The 18,745-nt window shown below is 25.9% G+C and overlaps 3 protein-coding genes across 3 annotated transcripts; all 3 read left to right on the top strand.

The window, feature by feature from the left end:
- The first annotated feature begins 7,691 nt into the window (after positions 1 to 7,691).
- Positions 7,692 to 9,130, top strand: LOC112597588 (39S ribosomal protein L9, mitochondrial). Its single transcript, XM_025343699.1, has 5 exons — positions 7,692 to 7,939; positions 8,103 to 8,265; positions 8,365 to 8,534; positions 8,609 to 8,812; positions 8,891 to 9,130. The coding sequence occupies exons 1-5, from the start codon at positions 7,871 to 7,873 to the stop codon at positions 9,056 to 9,058; spliced, it is 774 nt and encodes a 257-aa protein (XP_025199484.1). The 5' UTR covers positions 7,692 to 7,870; the 3' UTR covers positions 9,059 to 9,130.
- Positions 9,131 to 11,229: 2,099 nt separating this feature from the next.
- On the top strand, positions 11,230 to 12,738 carry LOC112597591. Its single transcript, XM_025343702.1, has 4 exons — positions 11,230 to 11,381; positions 11,991 to 12,301; positions 12,373 to 12,478; positions 12,549 to 12,738. Exons 1-4 carry the CDS (start codon positions 11,363 to 11,365, stop codon positions 12,668 to 12,670), a joined length of 558 nt encoding a protein of 185 aa, XP_025199487.1. The 5' UTR covers positions 11,230 to 11,362; the 3' UTR covers positions 12,671 to 12,738.
- A 1,046-nt stretch (positions 12,739 to 13,784) lies between these two features.
- LOC112597565 (ankyrin repeat domain-containing protein 54-like) lies at positions 13,785 to 15,892 on the top strand. Its single transcript, XM_025343669.1, has 5 exons — positions 13,785 to 14,307; positions 14,392 to 14,536; positions 14,614 to 14,764; positions 14,843 to 14,958; positions 15,564 to 15,892. The coding sequence occupies exons 1-5, from the start codon at positions 13,984 to 13,986 to the stop codon at positions 15,854 to 15,856; spliced, it is 1,029 nt and encodes a 342-aa protein (XP_025199454.1). The 5' UTR covers positions 13,785 to 13,983; the 3' UTR covers positions 15,857 to 15,892.
- Positions 15,893 to 18,745: the final 2,853 nt, after the last annotated feature.

The raw sequence follows: 18,745 nt of genomic DNA, 5'->3' as shown, positions 1-18,745 counted from the left end.
TATCTTTAATACAAGTATGAAAAAATCTTTAATCATTAGCCATATTATATAGGCACCGCGTATAGTAATGTCTGAAACAATAAAGCGCCTAATTTCCCTAAATGGAGTAGAGAAGAAACAAAAAGAAGAAAAACATGAACATCGTTGTTTAAAATCATCTAAAACTACAGAAATCAAATAAATTTATGTTTTAAACAAAATTAACACTAATATATTCATTGTTTCTTGTAATTTTTCTAGTAATACTTTAAAATCAAATGTACCTATATTGATTTTTGTTAATATTTATGTCAATTTTAACTTTTTAATTATTATTTAATTTAAAATATTAGATAGTAATTATTAGATAAAATGAGTATGGATGTAATAGGCAAGTTTTTAAATAATTTAATTGAGTATCTAAATATAGGTAAAGATATTTTCAAAAAAAAGATTGTACTTCTTACCATTTTGATATTTTATTTTAAATTTAAATGAGAATTATACCATTGATAATTATATATTATATTATGTACGATTATTCAATATTAACGCATTTATAGCATTTCAAAAGCGAATAATTTTAGTGTAAAATTATGTGTACATACGTAAAAAAACATAACGGTGTACCTGCATCAAAATTATTATAATATATTAACATAATAATCATTTATACGATCGTTTGCGGTGTTCGTACCGACTACCGACTACACTGATTACGTATTCGATTTTCGTGACCTGTTAACTTAAAACTTTTTATTTAAATATAATTATAATAATCTAGAGACATTTTATTTTTAAGAACTAATTTTCCACGTAAGTACACACATTTTTGTATTTTATCATGCGCGAAGGCGTAAAACATTCGGTTATAAACGTTCACAGACAAATCTCTGGCCAAACGTTTTGAATCCAAACGACTGGTGTAATACAATCACTGAAAAATAAATAGAACAATATATGTGTACAGTCGTGATTTTCTCTTGATTGGTACGCGTAACTTATCATTATTGTAGAGAAAAACAAAAAAATAAATAAAAAAATACACACACGCTCAACGCCGACTCCACGTGGTCCGTGGGACTCGTGGGAGAAATCGAATAAGAGAGCAGTTTCGTTTTAATAATAATGATGATAACAATAATTTGTAAGTCGCGTGTGCCACAGAATGTTTATAATGGGAACAATGTCAGCGGGACATCACGTATAATTGACCGTCAGACGTCGGTCTGTCTGCACACGCGTTTTGACTTCACAGCGTGTCAACGCGAACAACATATTACTACAACACGTCATACGTATTAAAATAACAATCATAATGGCGTGTAATAGCGGCACAACCCTTTTGGATTCGCGTGCACAATGTATTCGTCTCCCCGCGTAGAGAATTTTCGCAGATAATTGGAGTGGTCTCGTACGTTGGTAAATGGTAATGGTATAAAGGTACATAACATGTATTATATTAATTTTGATGTTCAGCGCTGCGCCATGAGAACGGTTTTATTATCCCGATAATAATTTTTAATCCGTTTGATTTAATCCAAATTGTAATGTGCAAATTGCAGTTGATATTCAATTATTATACAGACTATTGAATCAGTATAGCTTAAAAACATATTAAAACCTAGCCACCTGAATTATTTGTAATGATGGTTTTCAATAATTCGACAAAATAATACGTGTTTCTGGTTTCTTATAAAATTAATCAAAGTTTTAATTTTCTGCAGTAGACATTGATAATTTTGCGTTTGAAATATTTATATAGATTTTAGCATGTCAAAATTTAATTATATAATTGGCGAAATCTCAGGTTAATACGAAACAATTTTTCTATAAAATTTATGTTATTGGCTCTGGATATAAATTTTCTTAGTGAAAATTCATTGGGGCACTTATTATTAAATTTCGAAAATTTACAACTCGTTTGGGCGAAATACTGAGAATATTTTTTTTTATTTTTATAATTACATTATGTATTTGAAAATTGAATATACTTTTTGTCAATTTTTTTTTTAAATGTTCACTAAATTTAAAAAAAGGCCACTTTAAAATTTCACGAAGCCATATAAATATATATATATATGTACATAATCATAAATAAAACAAAAACAATTTAAAAATAAAATATAATAAATAATTAACATAATAATTGACAGTATACCAATATTAATAAATGTAATAAATCATTTAAAAAGATTTATTTTGAACATTATCTCAGCAGGGCACAGGAAAATTAAAACTATTTTAAAACTTAAAAGTAAAGGGTGCAACAGCACACGCTTGTCCTCCACAAATAACGCTCCTGTATTACTCAAGATGCCAGAAAATAATGAACATAAAAAAAAAGTAAAAATATACAATTTTTTTCTTTTTAGGCCTACACTCACCTGTTGATTTTTTTTTACTAAAAACCTAATAATTTCTCTTTTTTAGACTGTAAGGTGTATTAAAATTTGTTTGAAACAAGCTATAACGTTTAGTGGAATGTCGCTCTGCCTTTTAATGTACTTATTTATTTTATTTTCGAAAAATATACAGCAAAAGGCCAGAAAAAACAGTTTTTTTTATGAAAATCGTATTTGATGCAAAATATTGGTGAAGGGATAAATTTTAAATTTCGAAACTCCATATTCACTACTAGATCAGGGATGTCATATCAGGTTTTTTTTCGGTGTTCAAAGTTTCAAGCAGGCATTTTGAAATTTTATCAAACCATATAAAATTAGATATAAGTTTATGACGTTTGTGTGTGTACATAAATACATAATCCTGCTTTCAATTATTTCTATTTATCGCACGTACCGAACTATTGCATAAATATTAATTATTAATAAAAAAAATTATTTATAAACTAAATATAATAAATAATTAACTATCACAATAATTGGTAGTATACCAATATTGATTTAAATATCAAAATAAATATTAAAATACCATTTAAGAATATTTAATTTAACAGGGTGCAGGTCAATGAGTACTAGTTTAAAAGTAAAGGGTGAAACCGCGCACGCTGGTCTCCCCAAATGAGTCTCCTGCTTTGGAATAATATACATAGCAACACAATATACATAATATATTTATTTATAAGCAGTTAATTAACATTTCAAACATACTTATAAATTAAACTATGAAAGAAATGAACAAAACTTAAAAAGTTAGTTTCAAATTTAGTATTTTATGTTTGAACTTTTAATTTAATATTTATTCCAATTGTAAAAATATTTTCTTTCATTGTACGTGCTTAAACGTATACGGTATACAATAAGTACAGCACAATATTTACTTCTTCCATAACATTTCTTAAGTATGATTTCAACCTTTTAGGCATAAAAACATTCTTTCTGGCGTTGCCATTAATACCGGGAGTATAGAAAATATTTGTAATTAGAGAATAATTCACGATTACCAACTTAATAGCATAAAGTCCTATTTTTGAAGATTTTCCTACATGTGAAAGTTTATTTTTCTTAAACTCAATTCCGTTTTTTATAGACTAAAAATAAATAGAAAGGTAACACTTTACTAGCTCATCAAAATCTTCTGGTTCGTAATCAATTAAAAATAAACATTGAAACCCTTGAAAAGTTATTGTTAAATATAATTAATATAAGTTTAAAATAAATATTTTAACCATGGAAATGATATAAAATTAAATGACGTTTTAATTTTTATCAGAATTTAAATTTAAATTGTTTACATTATTGTAAGATTTATTGGTAATATATACCTAACTATTTTTTCTCAAATGATTTTTGATTTTTTCAAAAATAATTAGGTAATTAGTAATTTCTTATAGACTTGAAATTTGCATACAATTTTCATTTTATATACTTGTCAAAATTAATAAAATATTTTGATTTTTTAGCTATAGGGTAGCCATTTGTTCCGAACAAAGTTTTTCGGGACACCGATTATTACCGGTTTTAAACTTTTGCATAGTAATAATTCTTTTACTATTCTTTTACTTACTTAATTATCGGTTTTATTTTGAATAAAACCTATTGGTAAATATCATAGTTATTAAAATTTAAAACAATATTTATTAACGAACGTTAGAATGTATACAAAATGACGGTAATAATTGCCTTCTAAATTTAGCCAACCACCTTTAAGTTCTGATTATCTACATTAATTTAAAACAGGAAAAACCGTGTTATGGTTTTTTAATTTCGAGAACTATGATTACAAAAGATAATATTAATAAATAATTTAATATAATGCATATTGCATAGTTTATACATCAGTCAGTACTCGGCTTCGGCAGTATCAGTACCTACTTCAGTAGACACTAGACAGTATGCATTTATTTGCCGATAATATCAGTCATATTATGATTCGTATGCGATTGTAAAATCTACAAACATGAAACAGTTATGTACCTAGGTACGTATTTACACTTGATAGTTTATGGTGTCGTAATTCTATTTAATTCGTTTTTTACGTAGTGAATATGTTGCTTAAAAGTCTTGAAATATTAAATCAACTTAAAAATGTTAAATTTGTAATTGTTGAAAAAATGACTATATTATTTTTGTTGTCATTCGCTAATAAAAAAGATACATCTCGGTTAGTTTGTATATTTTTTTCCAATAAAATATTGTATAAATCGGTAAATTATCAGGAAGTTTTGGAATTTTAGATGACCTAGCGTGATGCATATTATTAAGAAATACGAATTAAGGTTAAATCATAACTTGCGTCATTTTTGGAATGTCTTTTGATAAAGCCCCACGCCCCATAAATACGTTTTGATGGTTTATCGTAAAGTTTTTCTACAGCCTTTCGTTTTTAAATTATTAACGTTGTCTATTAAATAGTTCGCAGAATCTTTAACATGATTATGATCATTTGCACATTCTATACTCTCATTTTTATTATTTTGGTTAATGTATGACTTACGCGTCTATTTACAATAACTCCAACGTTAACTTGTATCATTTTACGGTAACGAAATTTGTATCCATCAAATATCAATATTAAATAATGTTTTATTTTTTTTCAATTAAAATCACTTGTCCTTTTACAGTATTTTTAGAGCTTAAGTTTTATTTAACAAAGATCATACGAACGTTTACACCAACAACACGATCTAAACCATCTGCTTTAAAGAACGTCCGTGTAGTCGTTTAAATAAAACTGTATGTACACAACTATATCATTATACTAAATAATTACGTGTTAATAATAATCAAACAAAAATACAATTATTATTTTTAAAACATCATTGTAATCGGTATTTTATTATACTGCAGTAAATCAGTAACCATGGATAAATGTTTACTAAAAAAATTACTGTAAAAATAAACAGACTTGAGTTTTTTCTATTTTCATTCAAAGTTTTTGTAAAGGTTTTATTTATTACTCTTATATTGTATATGTATCAACAGTCATACTTAAAAAAATATCTTTATTATGGAATCGTCAAAAAGAATAATGCCCGCCTTAACTGGTACATTAAAAATTATTTAATTTATTTACAAAATATGTATGCTTTTTATGATTTTATATTACCTAACCTTCTGTGTATTACAATAATAAGTAAACGTTTTCAGTATCATCAGTGGCGATAACCATCGGCGTAATGATGCGAGAAGTGGAATGGTCGTCTCTGCTTCCGCAGTCAGGATCGCAGGTTTTCTATTTACCGATTTCCAGTGATGGCCAGTGTTGGTTACTTTTTCCAATCTTTTATATAATTGGTGCGGTGATTGGCACACTGCACATGGAGCCCGTTTGGAGATGTTTTGGCAATAGACTTAGCATGGCATTTTTTGACGCAATTTTGGTCATCGGTTTGTTTGCCATAACTTTTCCAGTTAGATTGATGGAGTTGATGATCGCCAGAAAATTATTGCTTAGCATCGGTTCAGGTGCCTATGTCCGCTATCGTACCCGCATACGTAGGCGAAATATCGCATCCGAAATTCCGAGGTATCTTCAATAAACTACACACATTTGTTTTCCTTAATATTTAAAAAGAATTGTTACTACTAAATATAATAACATAATTTGTATTATCACATGATTTCTATTACCTTTAAATAATATTATTTTTTTCGTAGGCAGATTGTGTTTAATGTTCCCTGTGATCATGGCAATGGGCGTCGTGATATCCGACGTATTTGGTCTATTCAAACGATATGATCATTAGCAATACCTTTCAACATATCGTTGAATATGTATTGCTATCCAATCGTTGTATTACACGTGATCGGATTGTGTTTTATTCCTAAATCGCGGAATTCATCGTCAAGCAATTTTTTTCAACAAAACCATAGCAACGATGACTCTCTAAGCGCGATAAATGTATTGGGTCATTCCTATTGGATGGAAGTTTTGTTCCCAAGGGTATATTATATTGGCTTATAATGATATAAAAAGGGTGAAAGAAAGATCTAACTATCTAAGGTTTCGCGTGAGAGTGATTTATAATGCAAAATACAACCACCTATGTTTGTGCCTTTATTTTTAAATAGATCAATACCGATTACCGCAACGAAGCTCATGGCACATATTTGATGCATTTGGCTGTCGTGCGGATCGCAGAGCACTGTTGATCAGTATCGGATGCATGTTTTTCCACAAAATTTGTGGAATGTAGTGTTATCGTACAAGATTTATATGACGAAAATAGTCGACATGAATATCGACTCTAAAACAGTGTTCATCACATAAGAATCGTTCAGTTATATCATACATACCAGTTTAATAATAATATGTAAGTAGTATACCTACTAGTATTATACTATATTATTTATAATGGGCATTGGGCACATTATATGGACGCCTGGTTTAAAAACGTTTCTATAGAGTTTAAAAATTAACCAGTTGCGGAGTTGAATAACAGCAGCTGTTTGTATCTTTGTATTTTTTGTAATAAAAAAGTATTCTTAAACAATGTTTAATTAAAGTAAGAATATTTATTATAAATTTAAACTAGCCAATATTTAAAAAAAATAGATATCAAAATATATAAGGTTATTTATAAATTATTTTTAAATTATCTATAGTTTATTTTATTTTATTAAAATACGTTCACAAACCGGAAATTTAGAACGCTCTGAGAGTGAGATTTTCTAGCTTGTTTTTAACTTATTTGAACTATTACTTTTTAATATTTGAATTAAAATGTATTTTCGATACAAAAACTAACATATTTTATTGTTACTATTGGCTACTATAATATGTTTAGTGTTGAAATGTATAATATATAATAATAATAACGTATTTTGTTCTAAAAGTATTAAACGTACATTTATCATAAAAATATATTAACATATATTATACTATATAGTCATACAGAGTATTTTGTTCGACGTCGAAATCCGATCGTAGTTTGCGATTTATTTGATGTATTATTATTAAATAAGGCCAACGCACATTTATAAAAATGTTGACTTTATATGATTAGGTATATATAAGATACTTTCAGTATTTTAATAACTGTGAGAAACTATGAGAAACCCCTTGTATTGATTATTTTCAAGTTTTTTTTACAATTTACATAATTCTAGAATGTGCCTAATATGCCTAAATTTTTTATATTTATACTACATAACTACTTAGTTTTACTAGAGAGTCTAACTTTTTAAGAAAATATTGGTGGAGACTGGAGAACACCAATCATTTATCGAATCCTTATCATTTTCGTAAAAGTGCTTATCACTGGTAGTTGTATTTTATTGATAAGTGATAACAATTTGCCGTGCAGCTTTGCAGACTGTAGACTGTGGTGCTCGAATTCTCTAACTCCGGGAAAATAGTAAATACCTCTATCACAGTTTTGGGATTTAGAATTAACGAATGTACAAATTACCCGAATTGTATTGTATTTTCTTTATTTAAAAGTTTCAAATTTTTTGGATTTTTATTACACAATATAGAACACATCATGGATGGAGTTCTCAGGAATTTTTCTAAATTGCTTTTGGTGCAGAGCCCAATTCAACAATTTAATAGGGTAAGATCTTTATTATTTTTTTCATTCATTACATTTATTATTTTATTTAGTACTTAATATATTATTTTGATAAAAAAAAATTTATAAAGATTTCTGTTTGTTTTATACATTATTTATACATTATTTATACATAATAAATATTAATTATTTATACTTTTACTAGACTTTAATTATACTTAAACGACGCCATCCAGTTCAGTTGCAAAAAAAAAACTCTAAACAAAAACCAATTTTGAAAGGAAGGCATTATATCTATGATGTTGAAGAAAATCCAGAAAAAATGAAACAACAAAAGATGGATGTAATATTAACTCAATATGTTGAAGGTATGCACAATTTTATTTTCTAGCAACCATGTACTAAAAATTATATTAATATTATAATATTATGCAATTTGATAAAATGATCTTTTCTTATTAATTTAGGATTAGGGCATCAAGGTGAACTGGTATCTGTTCGACCAACATATGCATATGATCAATTGCTTTTGCCAAAATTAGCTATATATGCTTCTCCTGATAATTTGGAACGTATGAAAAACAATTTATATCAAACTAAAGATGAAGAAAAACCTAGTTCTATTCATGCTCTTCAAGTATTATACATTTTATCCTTATTTTATTAATCTAAATAAAACTTAAAGAAAAAGATACAATTTATATTTTTTAGACAATGAAGTATTTAAAAAAAATGGTTGTTAGCGTAAGCATGAATAAAGATGAGCCTTGGACAATTGAACCTTGGCACATAAGAGTATCACTTCGCAAAATGAATGTACATGTATTAAGTGATGATTCAATAGAATTGCCAGAACAGCCAATCAGTGGACCTGATCTTACCTTAGAAGGAAAATCTTTTGTTGTGTATATTACTGTGAGTTATGCTTAGTTTTCTATTATTAATATTATTGTCTCTAAATAAGAAATATATTTCACTATTTTTTCTTTACAGATAAATAAGAAAGAAAAAGTACCAGTAGAATGTAATCTTCATCATTGGAGTACAAAACTTGCTGATCGATTACCTCATACAAAATTTGTTACTAGAACTCCAGTACCCATTTTTCCTGAGCAAGCTGAACTTTTAATGTCAATGAGGGAAAATTCAAAAAAAAATTAAATCTATTTAGTTTCTTTTTCTAGTAGTATCCGATTTATTTAATTTTAAATAAATAATGATTTTCAATATTAATGAAATGTTTCAATTTTTATTTACTCAAAAAGTCTCATTTCATATATTAACATTTATCGCCATAATAAGGTTGTTTTCCTTTAAAAATTCAAAATGATGCAATGCTTTTTAAACATGTTAAAATAAATAAATAATTTTATTGATTTAGAATTATAATAAAATTAAATTTTTTTAATTATAAATAAATAAACAATTACTTTAGATAATATCTAATTTTTTTAGCAATTTTCTAAATGTCAAACACTTTACTGCTTGTGTTAAGATTATTTTTGAGAACAAATTTTTTTCTATTCTATAACTACATTAGATCTAATTAATTATGATCGCATACTTTGTAATAATTTAATAAGTGACTAAGCCTAATAATCATAGGAGATTTAATTTAAGTTAAACCAACTCAAATAAATTAATAAAATTCTATTATAAAAATTGTTGACCGTGTCATATAACTAATAACTATTACACTCAATAAAAAAATTTATTTAACACTTTTTAATATATTATATATTATAGTAAAAATATTTAATTATTAAACTTTTGCTTAATGGCTAATATCTAAAAAAAAAACTGTTAAAATAAATTCAAATTCATAGAATTTTCTTTCTTTTTAAAATATGCCTGTGGGGCTATTCATTATATTGTGGTCATTAATAGTTTAAGTCATTCACTCTTATGCATATTAGACTGCAATAAAAATTATAAAACATTGAAACTAAATTATTACAAACTGTCCTTATAATATATTCTTTATACTTATTTATATTATAAAAATTTTAAATTACATATCAACCATATTTTTGATTAATAGGTACAATATCAAATCATGAGTATTGATCATATGCTTTACAATTAAATTGATGTTTAAATTAATTTTCATTTAAGTTGTCAATCTATGTGTGTAAAAGTACAATAATAAATACACCATTTTGTTTTCTATTCTAGTATCAACAACTTATAAAGAACCTATTTTTAATTTTTAAGGTTTTCGACCTAGCAATATTTTTATTGATATTTGTAAAAAAAAATTGAAGACTGTCAAACTTTTTGGCAACAAAAGTTATCAACTTTGTTTGGTAAACAAATATGTTAATAATTTTACTATAATTATAATAAATGATGGTATCTGTTTTTTACTACCTATAATTTTAAAAAGTAATGAGGATTTCAAATTTTGACCTACCAAAATGTAAAAGTACCAACTATTTACTACCAAAAACATTCAACAAAGGAGATTTTTACAATTAAGTCTTCATAGATATGCATATATTTACAATTTGATTTTAATGACGGTTTATAATTGTTAACAATCACCTAGGTATTTATTTTATATTATACATGAAAGTATTTACTGTTGTTATAATCACAAACTATCAATTAAACATTTTATAACAGAATATAATTTTATTATAAAGTAATTTAATAGAATTATTATTTTAATTTGATTTAGTAGTTTAATGATTTATTATTCATTACAATGATACATTTAATTTAATAATCATTAAAAAGTACACATATACATATGCATGAATCTGTAATTAAAAAACTTACACAATTTATTCAAGGGACGTTTAAAATTATTGCATATTACATATTTCAAAAAACCATTTAATTAAACACCATAAATTCCTATTTTAGACAGGTTAAAGTAACTACTAACTACTAACTACGGATGAGACTGCAGCGCAGCCAGTGGCCATTTTATTCATGTGCTTTTTCTCGACTTGTTTTGGGCAATAGCGGTCGTTTGAGTTTGTCTTCCAACTTCATATCTATTCTGTTATCATTAGTTTTCTGCTCATAGTAGTTCACTGTCCACTTTGACTGGTATATTCAATATTGGGCCACTGGCATTGTGTTCATATTTCTTACGCGACTTAAATATTACACGTGCCTCTATGGCTCTATAGTCACGTCACAACTCACAATCTGTACTCAGTAGTCAGTAGTCGGTGGCGTGTGTGCCTTGTGATATATTACATACTTCGTACTTGATTGTGCGTTGTTGGGTTATACTAAAAATTCGTAACTTACAAGTACGATTTTTGAACATAATATAAATTATAAATGTAAAAAATATATTTATTTATTTATCATTATTATATTCTGTAATAATATAATCTTCACTTAATAATTAATGGGTTTGACTAATTATAATTTTATATATCGTTATTATACGTAAACATTGATTGTTGAAGTTGTTTTTATTTTTTCTATAAATTATATTTTTGTACAATGAGCGAAGGATATAAATGTAAGTTTTTTTGTTTTACTTGTAAAATAACCAACATAGTATGTACTAGGTACCATTTATCTTTTATAAATGAACCATATTTCGAGTAAATAGTTAAACGTCTTTTCAAAAAATATTTTGGATTATCTATGATATTTTAAGACAAAATTGAATTGGTGTTTTTAAATTTTAGTAGTTATTAATTTATTATTCATTACATTTTTCAGCCTGATACATGATGAAGCATTTTCATTTAAACCAATAGTAAGCCAAACAAATGACAAAGAATAAAATTAAAATACCTATGGTTCATTTATAAATAAATAAATTATTAGACATTCTGTATTTAACAAATACTTGAAAGAAGATAAATAAAACTATTCAGTCATAACTAATACCTATATTTTAACTTTTATAATTATATATTTTAAAAGTTACAAAATTCAAATAAGGAAATATGTAGATATTCTATAATTACAATTTTTTTATCATGTTCAACTGTTTTATCTGCGTATGAAACATAATATTTATTATTTTACAATACACTGTTTTATTTATTAATTAAATTAATTTTATTAGTTCTAAGTAGATTTATACTTATTTTAATGTTAATACTCTAAATTTATTTAGCTTATACACCTGGATGGAATGACCCACCTTCATATTCATTTGAAGACACTGTGAGTGCTCAACATGAAAATCGACCTAAAATATTTGATAGAATACCTGCACGAGTCTTACCAAATGCTCCTAGCGAACAATTCAATTTAGAAAATAAACAAATACCTTTGAATAATGAGATAGTTTCCAATGAAAATTGCAATGATACTACGACAATCCCTGTAATTTCGTCATCGATATGTGACATTCCTGTAGAAGATCGTTTATCTTATGTGATGTCATCTCTGAGTGATTCGATACAAAAATCAACATTACCAGATGTAAGTAGCCAAATATGATAATTATTAATTAATATAAATTATATAAATATAATTTAATTTAATAAATTTAGTCCAAGAAAGTGGATATTAGTAAACGGTTGTCAAGATTGGAAGTCAGTTGGAAAGATATTCAATTTACAGACATAGTACAACAAAAAACTATCGCATTAGTCAAAGGTTAAAATATATCTGCGTAAATATTTATAATTCATTAATCACAGTCTAAAATTGTATTTCATTTTTACAGCAATAAAAATCAATGATTATGCTGAAGCAAATAGACTACAAATGGCATTAATGGTTGACCACACACGTCAATGCAACACTTGGATACCAGCTATTCGACAACTAATTAATCAGCACATATAAATTAATATTCCATAATTGTTACTTATAATATATATGTATTAAATGAATTAAGATAATTTTAAAATTGAGTATATAATAATTTAATTTATATGCCATGCACTATGTGTATAATTTATCATGATTTTTTAATTCTATTTTTTGTTTACCTTTACATTCATATTTTAGTTTAATTTATAGTAGTAAATGCTCACGAATATAAATAAAAACTATCATAAGCTAAATTTCACATGTGTATAGATAAAAAATATTGTTATAAATATATACATATTAAGTATATTACAGACATAATATTCATAAATTTGTGATTAAAAAATGTAATGTTAATAGTTGAATGGTTAAATAATACTTAGTACCAAATACTTATATTACTAACTGTGTAAAAAAAGCATCTTGAAATAATTGGTATATAATAAATGTACTATTTTAATAGTTAACCAAAGGAACAACATCTGCATATTAATTGTTCAAATGTACTATTATTGCAATTACTTTATTCTTTTAGTAATTAGTTTATTCAAAACTTCAATAAGACAACAGAATTTATCAACTAATAAAATAAAGATACTATTTAGTATTGAATTACAATTTATGAGTGAAAGTTGAGATTCCATTATATATCGATTATATTAAAAATTTGGAATAATATGTAAGTCTATCTATTAGCCTTTTAACTCGGTTTTAACTTAACATCAGATTTAATTTAAACGGGAAAGATATGAAAAACATGTTGTAAACATTGTGGTTAGTCGTTGTTTTGATTTTATGAAAATTAATCGATTTAACTGTAGATTTACAGTACTTGATATTATTCTTTTTTTCAGCCACAGTAGTTACAGATCTGCAATCATGGTTACAACAGTAGTATCATAATTATTATAAGTTATATTGCGTATTTACAAATCTTTAAACCATAAGTAGTTATGTAAATTATACAAATCTGATGTTAATTCTTAAGAAGATAATAATACAATATTACATTATTACTGTTAGAGTTGCTTAATAATTAATATCAATAAGAAAGCCTGAACTGGTAAAATATGAAGATTGAAGATCAGCTGTTTGATCCGTGAGGTCACGAATTTACAAAAACAGAACGTCAACGGACTAAGACTGATAACACGATAAAAACAATAATAACCATAATACCAAATAGTAATGTCAGAGTTGGAATCAGTTCCGTACACATTTTATTTTAATACCTATACGCATATCGCAATCTGCTTCTGTGTACGATTCAGTTATTTTACAGTATTGTGTTCAATAGTGTAAAATTATCAAATCCATGTCTAAGAATATGTATTCGGCTGTCCGCTATGTTAGCTGGGAAAAGTAATCCAGACTGTGAATTCGAAGACATGACGTCTAACGATTCTGGCGTGGAAAGCAGCACGGACAACGACGATTGTGCGCAACCGAAGTTCAACAAGAGACTTGTGTCATCCGCCGAGATGTCTCTAGTGCCTGTGCAGAGGATGAAGAACCACGATTTTCCGTTGTCGTTGTGCCTGAATTCTATATCTGAACCCCCAATCGTGTTTGCTCGACCTATGATCAACGAGATTCCAGGTCGTAAGTTCAAGTGCCTATTCGAGTTGGCCAACCCCACGTTTCCGGGCACGTTGGATAGATTTCAATCCGTGAGTATCGCCTCCCTCCCAGACATCTCAAAATGTCATTTACAAGTCGGTGATTATTAATTTTTGAATTATTTTCTCATCCAGTGTCTAACTCCCATACAAGAATACACAGAAATGTTGTTGAAAATGGAGAAGAAAGGCAGTTATACTCAATCCAAAAGCAATATTGGCCCGTGCCGTGCTCATTCATGTCGTAGTTATATGAGATCAAATGCTTTTCAGTCCAGAGGTATTTATTCAGTGGTTATTATTAGTACAGCTAGGTTATTATTAGTACAGCTAATTTATGTAATTCAATGATTATAGACAGTCACAAACTTTGTCGAGCGGCAAACATGAATAACACTGAACTACTGGAGCAATTTCTCAAGAATGGTGTTGATCCAAATTGTTGGGATAGTAGAAAACGTACACCCTTACATTTGGCAGCAAGTAAAGGATATGCAGAAGCTGTGGGGTAAATATATGTCTTGCATTAGTATCAGTATTTTAAAAAGTGTTGATTTAAAATTCATGCTGAATACTCGTTATTTAGATTGTTATTGAAATACGGTGCCAATCCAAATATAAAAGATGCTTTGGGAAACACTCCATTACATTTGGCTGCCTGTACACATCATATGGATGTAGTAACATTACTCTTAAAAGGAGGTAAGTATAAATGTATTTGGTCAATTACCACTTGAAACATAGAACAGTTAATCTAACTTAACCAACAGTTAATAGGATATTTTTTTAAATAACACTCAAAGGGATTTCTAACAGACTAATTTTCATGCTAAAAACATTAATTTTATTTCGAACATAATAATCAATCTAATTACATGAAATGGATTTTGAAAACAAGTAAAAATTTTGTTTTGAATACAATCTTATACAATAAATAACTAATTATGCTTTTTTAGATAAATAATTTGATTAAGTTTTTCATAAAATATAAAACAAAGATATTAAGATATTTATATCAAAATTCATAAAATGTTTAATTGTAATATATTTAGCTTAACAATTTATCACAGGAAAGTTTTTCATGTTAATTGAGTAACTTCATGAGATAATCTCATTGAAATCAAAAAAAAAAAAAAAAATAATAAAGCAACATGCTCATCATTATATTATGGGTGGGAATTATCCATTATCCCTTAAGACCGACACTTGGCAAATAAGCAAGTGATAATTGAACAATATATAAACAAATGTAAAGTTAAAAATTAAAGAATGTTTTAATATTTTATTTTTATTTTTCGTGTGGTCAGGAACAGATGTAAGTAGCTGTGATGCCCAAGGCCGAAGTCCTCTACATTTGGCTCAATCAAAATTGCGTCTGTTGACTCATTGTAAAAGTGACGTTTGTACATCAGTTAAACAAACAGTGCTACAGGTAATTGAAATGCTATTGGCATATTTTGATAAAAAAAATAGCTCAGATGAAGCAGAACTATTGAACGCCTTCCAAACTAGATTACAAATATCAGATTCAGGTGAAAGGGTTAGCACCGAAATTCAAGATCTTTTAAACAATTTATCTACATTAAAACTAAATAAATAAGCCTGAAATCATTAAAAACATTTTTTTTTAGATTAATAAAACTTTATATTTATATTATTGATATATATACTATCTTATGGAATTATTATTTTTTTTTTTATTAAACTAATTAGCTAATATATTGATTTTAGATATTAATAATTATAACCAATGGATATTAATTTTTTGGTAGAATAATTTTTAAACAAGGGAATAAAAATGTGTTGAAAGATTCTAGACATAGTATTTATTTAGTAATTTAATTTTGTTTAATATTATTAAAAGTGTAAAAAAGTATTTATTTGATAGTTTTTTCATTCTACTTCAAAACTATAAAATAATTATAAATAGTAATAACACTTAAAAATTATTGTTATAATATTATTTTAAACAGCGGCGGATATGATAAGCTCATTAATTTATAAAGTTATATGTTATATTAGTTAAAGTCATAAAAGAGACTCAATTCTGCTGTATAGTCTTCTTAAACATATAAACGTATAAAAAAACGCCTTCAGCAAAACCAATTTTGTATTTATAACTTTTATTAACAGAATGAATAAGTGGTAAAATACTCGTATTATAATATAGTAATTTTCATAATTTAAAACATTTTAGAAAACCAACTTACTGACACCATAAATATTAAATACAGTTGGGTTTGCTGATGGCAAATTTTTTATGATGTATAATTATAAGACTTAGACAACACACAAGTGTGGTACCCTGTTAAGAAATCTACAGACTTTTATGTGTTTGAATTAATTTTTAAACATATTTTTATTATTGAGGATGTGCTAAGTAATTTTTTATTTATTTAGTCTTAAGTATGTATTAAAAGTAATTTTAAAGAGTTAATTCTTAGATAATGTTATATTTAAATTTGTGACAAGTTTTTGTCTGTGACAGTTGTATTTACTTTCCATCATTATGCTGGTTCCTTAATCCTTTTTAACCTGAGTTAATTTTAAGAATTTAAATATTAAATAGAGTAATTTACTAAGCATGCTCAACGTAACCTTTAATAATGCATTTATTATTATTATAAGTATTATGACTTGGAATTTTTAAGTATGCTTGAGGATTATATTTTCAAATATTTATATTTTTTATACATTTTTAAGCGCATAATTTTTAAGAATTCAAACAAATACTTACTGAATTATCAATTTTTAAATAATGATTATAACTTTGTAATTATTATATATTGTTATATATTGTTATTTACAAGATATGTCCATTTTTTAACCTTTTATCATTAAAACTTAAGGTTTTATAACTTGGATACTATTTGTTCAAGTTTAAATTTATTTTCTTAAAAAAAAAAAAAACTATCGCCATAGGCACTCTCTAAATGATATAAAAAATCCTAAGTATTTGAAAATATAAACTCAAAGTTATAAGCATACTCTACTTTTAAAAATCTAAATAAAGCTTGATGAATCATACTTTTTAATAAATTTAAACGATATACTACTCAATTTTTTGACCATATTACATTGAATTAAGTAGAGATGTTTTTGAAATACTAAAAAGATTAAGTTATTAAGTAGACAATTTCCTAACAAAAAAATATTAGCTAAAAATATCAAGAAACAAACTGATATAATTTTAATTAGTATAAAATAAATATTTATGATGAAATTTTAAATAGCTATTGCGTTTAATCAATTTTGATTCTAAAGCATATCCTAGCATAGAATTAATAAAAAAGATAAAGTTTTACTGAGCATGCACATAATAAGAGGGTTAAAAATTTGTAACATATTTTGGTTTCTACACATAAATATTTATCTTGTCAATAAGTTCCTGGTTCAATTAACCTAATTTGGCTGGAAAATTGAGTATATTTAGTAATAAAAATCTGCACAAAGTATATATTTTTGACAATGATTGCATTTCATACAATACACGTTAACCTTTGTATTTTTTTTTTTTTATTCCTCTTGTCTAAATGAAAAAATTCTACTTTTCTAACAATATATTTATTCATAAACTTATACAGATAATATGAATTTTACAAAATAAATTAGTTTCCTTTCACTTTTATAAGACACAATATTTTGTTTAAAACAATCTATAAAATCTTTTTTCAAAATTATTCATCACAATGCACTTAATGGATTTAAAAGTAAAATAAAAGTTGACGTGCACTGTATAGTTTATACTTGTTTCATACAAAATAAGTTATTTAAATGTAATTAATATTAAAGTAGACGTAACCTATACCATACAATTATTTTGTACCTGGCATCCAGAGGCCTTAAATATTTTATAAATTAAAACTCACTAAATCGAATATTTGCAAACCATATATATGATGGTTATGCAGTTATATTTGGTGTGGTATAATTTTTAATTATGTAGTTATACTCTTGATGAATAAACTGATGTAGGTATTTCAACTAAACGTAGCAGGTCAAATATTTTTACTAGATATTTTTTAAGCTTTTATCAAATAAATATTTACAGAGTGATTCTTTTATCATAACACCAGGCATTATCTTAGAAAATGTAAGGAATTCATTTTTTTTTTCATGATAAATATTGATAATTATTGTTAACTATAGAAAAACGTAAAATATTATATTCTTTAATATTTAAGACTTTGTGGATTTTGATTATCATTTTTATTGTATTGTTAATTTATGGTGGCGATTATTATTTATTTATTATTTTTTTTTTTGTTTACATTTTTACGTAATTTTATTATTAATTCATTTTAAATTGTAAATATTGAAATTTGTAGAAACATTTAAAAATAAAAATTAAAAAAAAAAAATAAAAATATAACTGATCTATATAATGTTTATTTTTGTATCATGTTAAGTCTGTGTGTAGTATTCAAATTAATAGGGAATGTGATGAAGCAATAAATTTGTAAATAAATTATATGTAACGAGATATGTT

This window comes from Melanaphis sacchari, unplaced genomic scaffold (genome assembly GCF_002803265.2).
Source record: "Melanaphis sacchari strain LSU unplaced genomic scaffold, SCAv2.0 Contig42_pilon_pilon, whole genome shotgun sequence".
NCBI lineage: Eukaryota > Metazoa > Arthropoda > Insecta > Hemiptera > Aphididae > Melanaphis > Melanaphis sacchari.
Note: the sequence above shows the minus strand (reverse complement) of the source record. Positions and strands in the feature narration are given on the sequence as shown.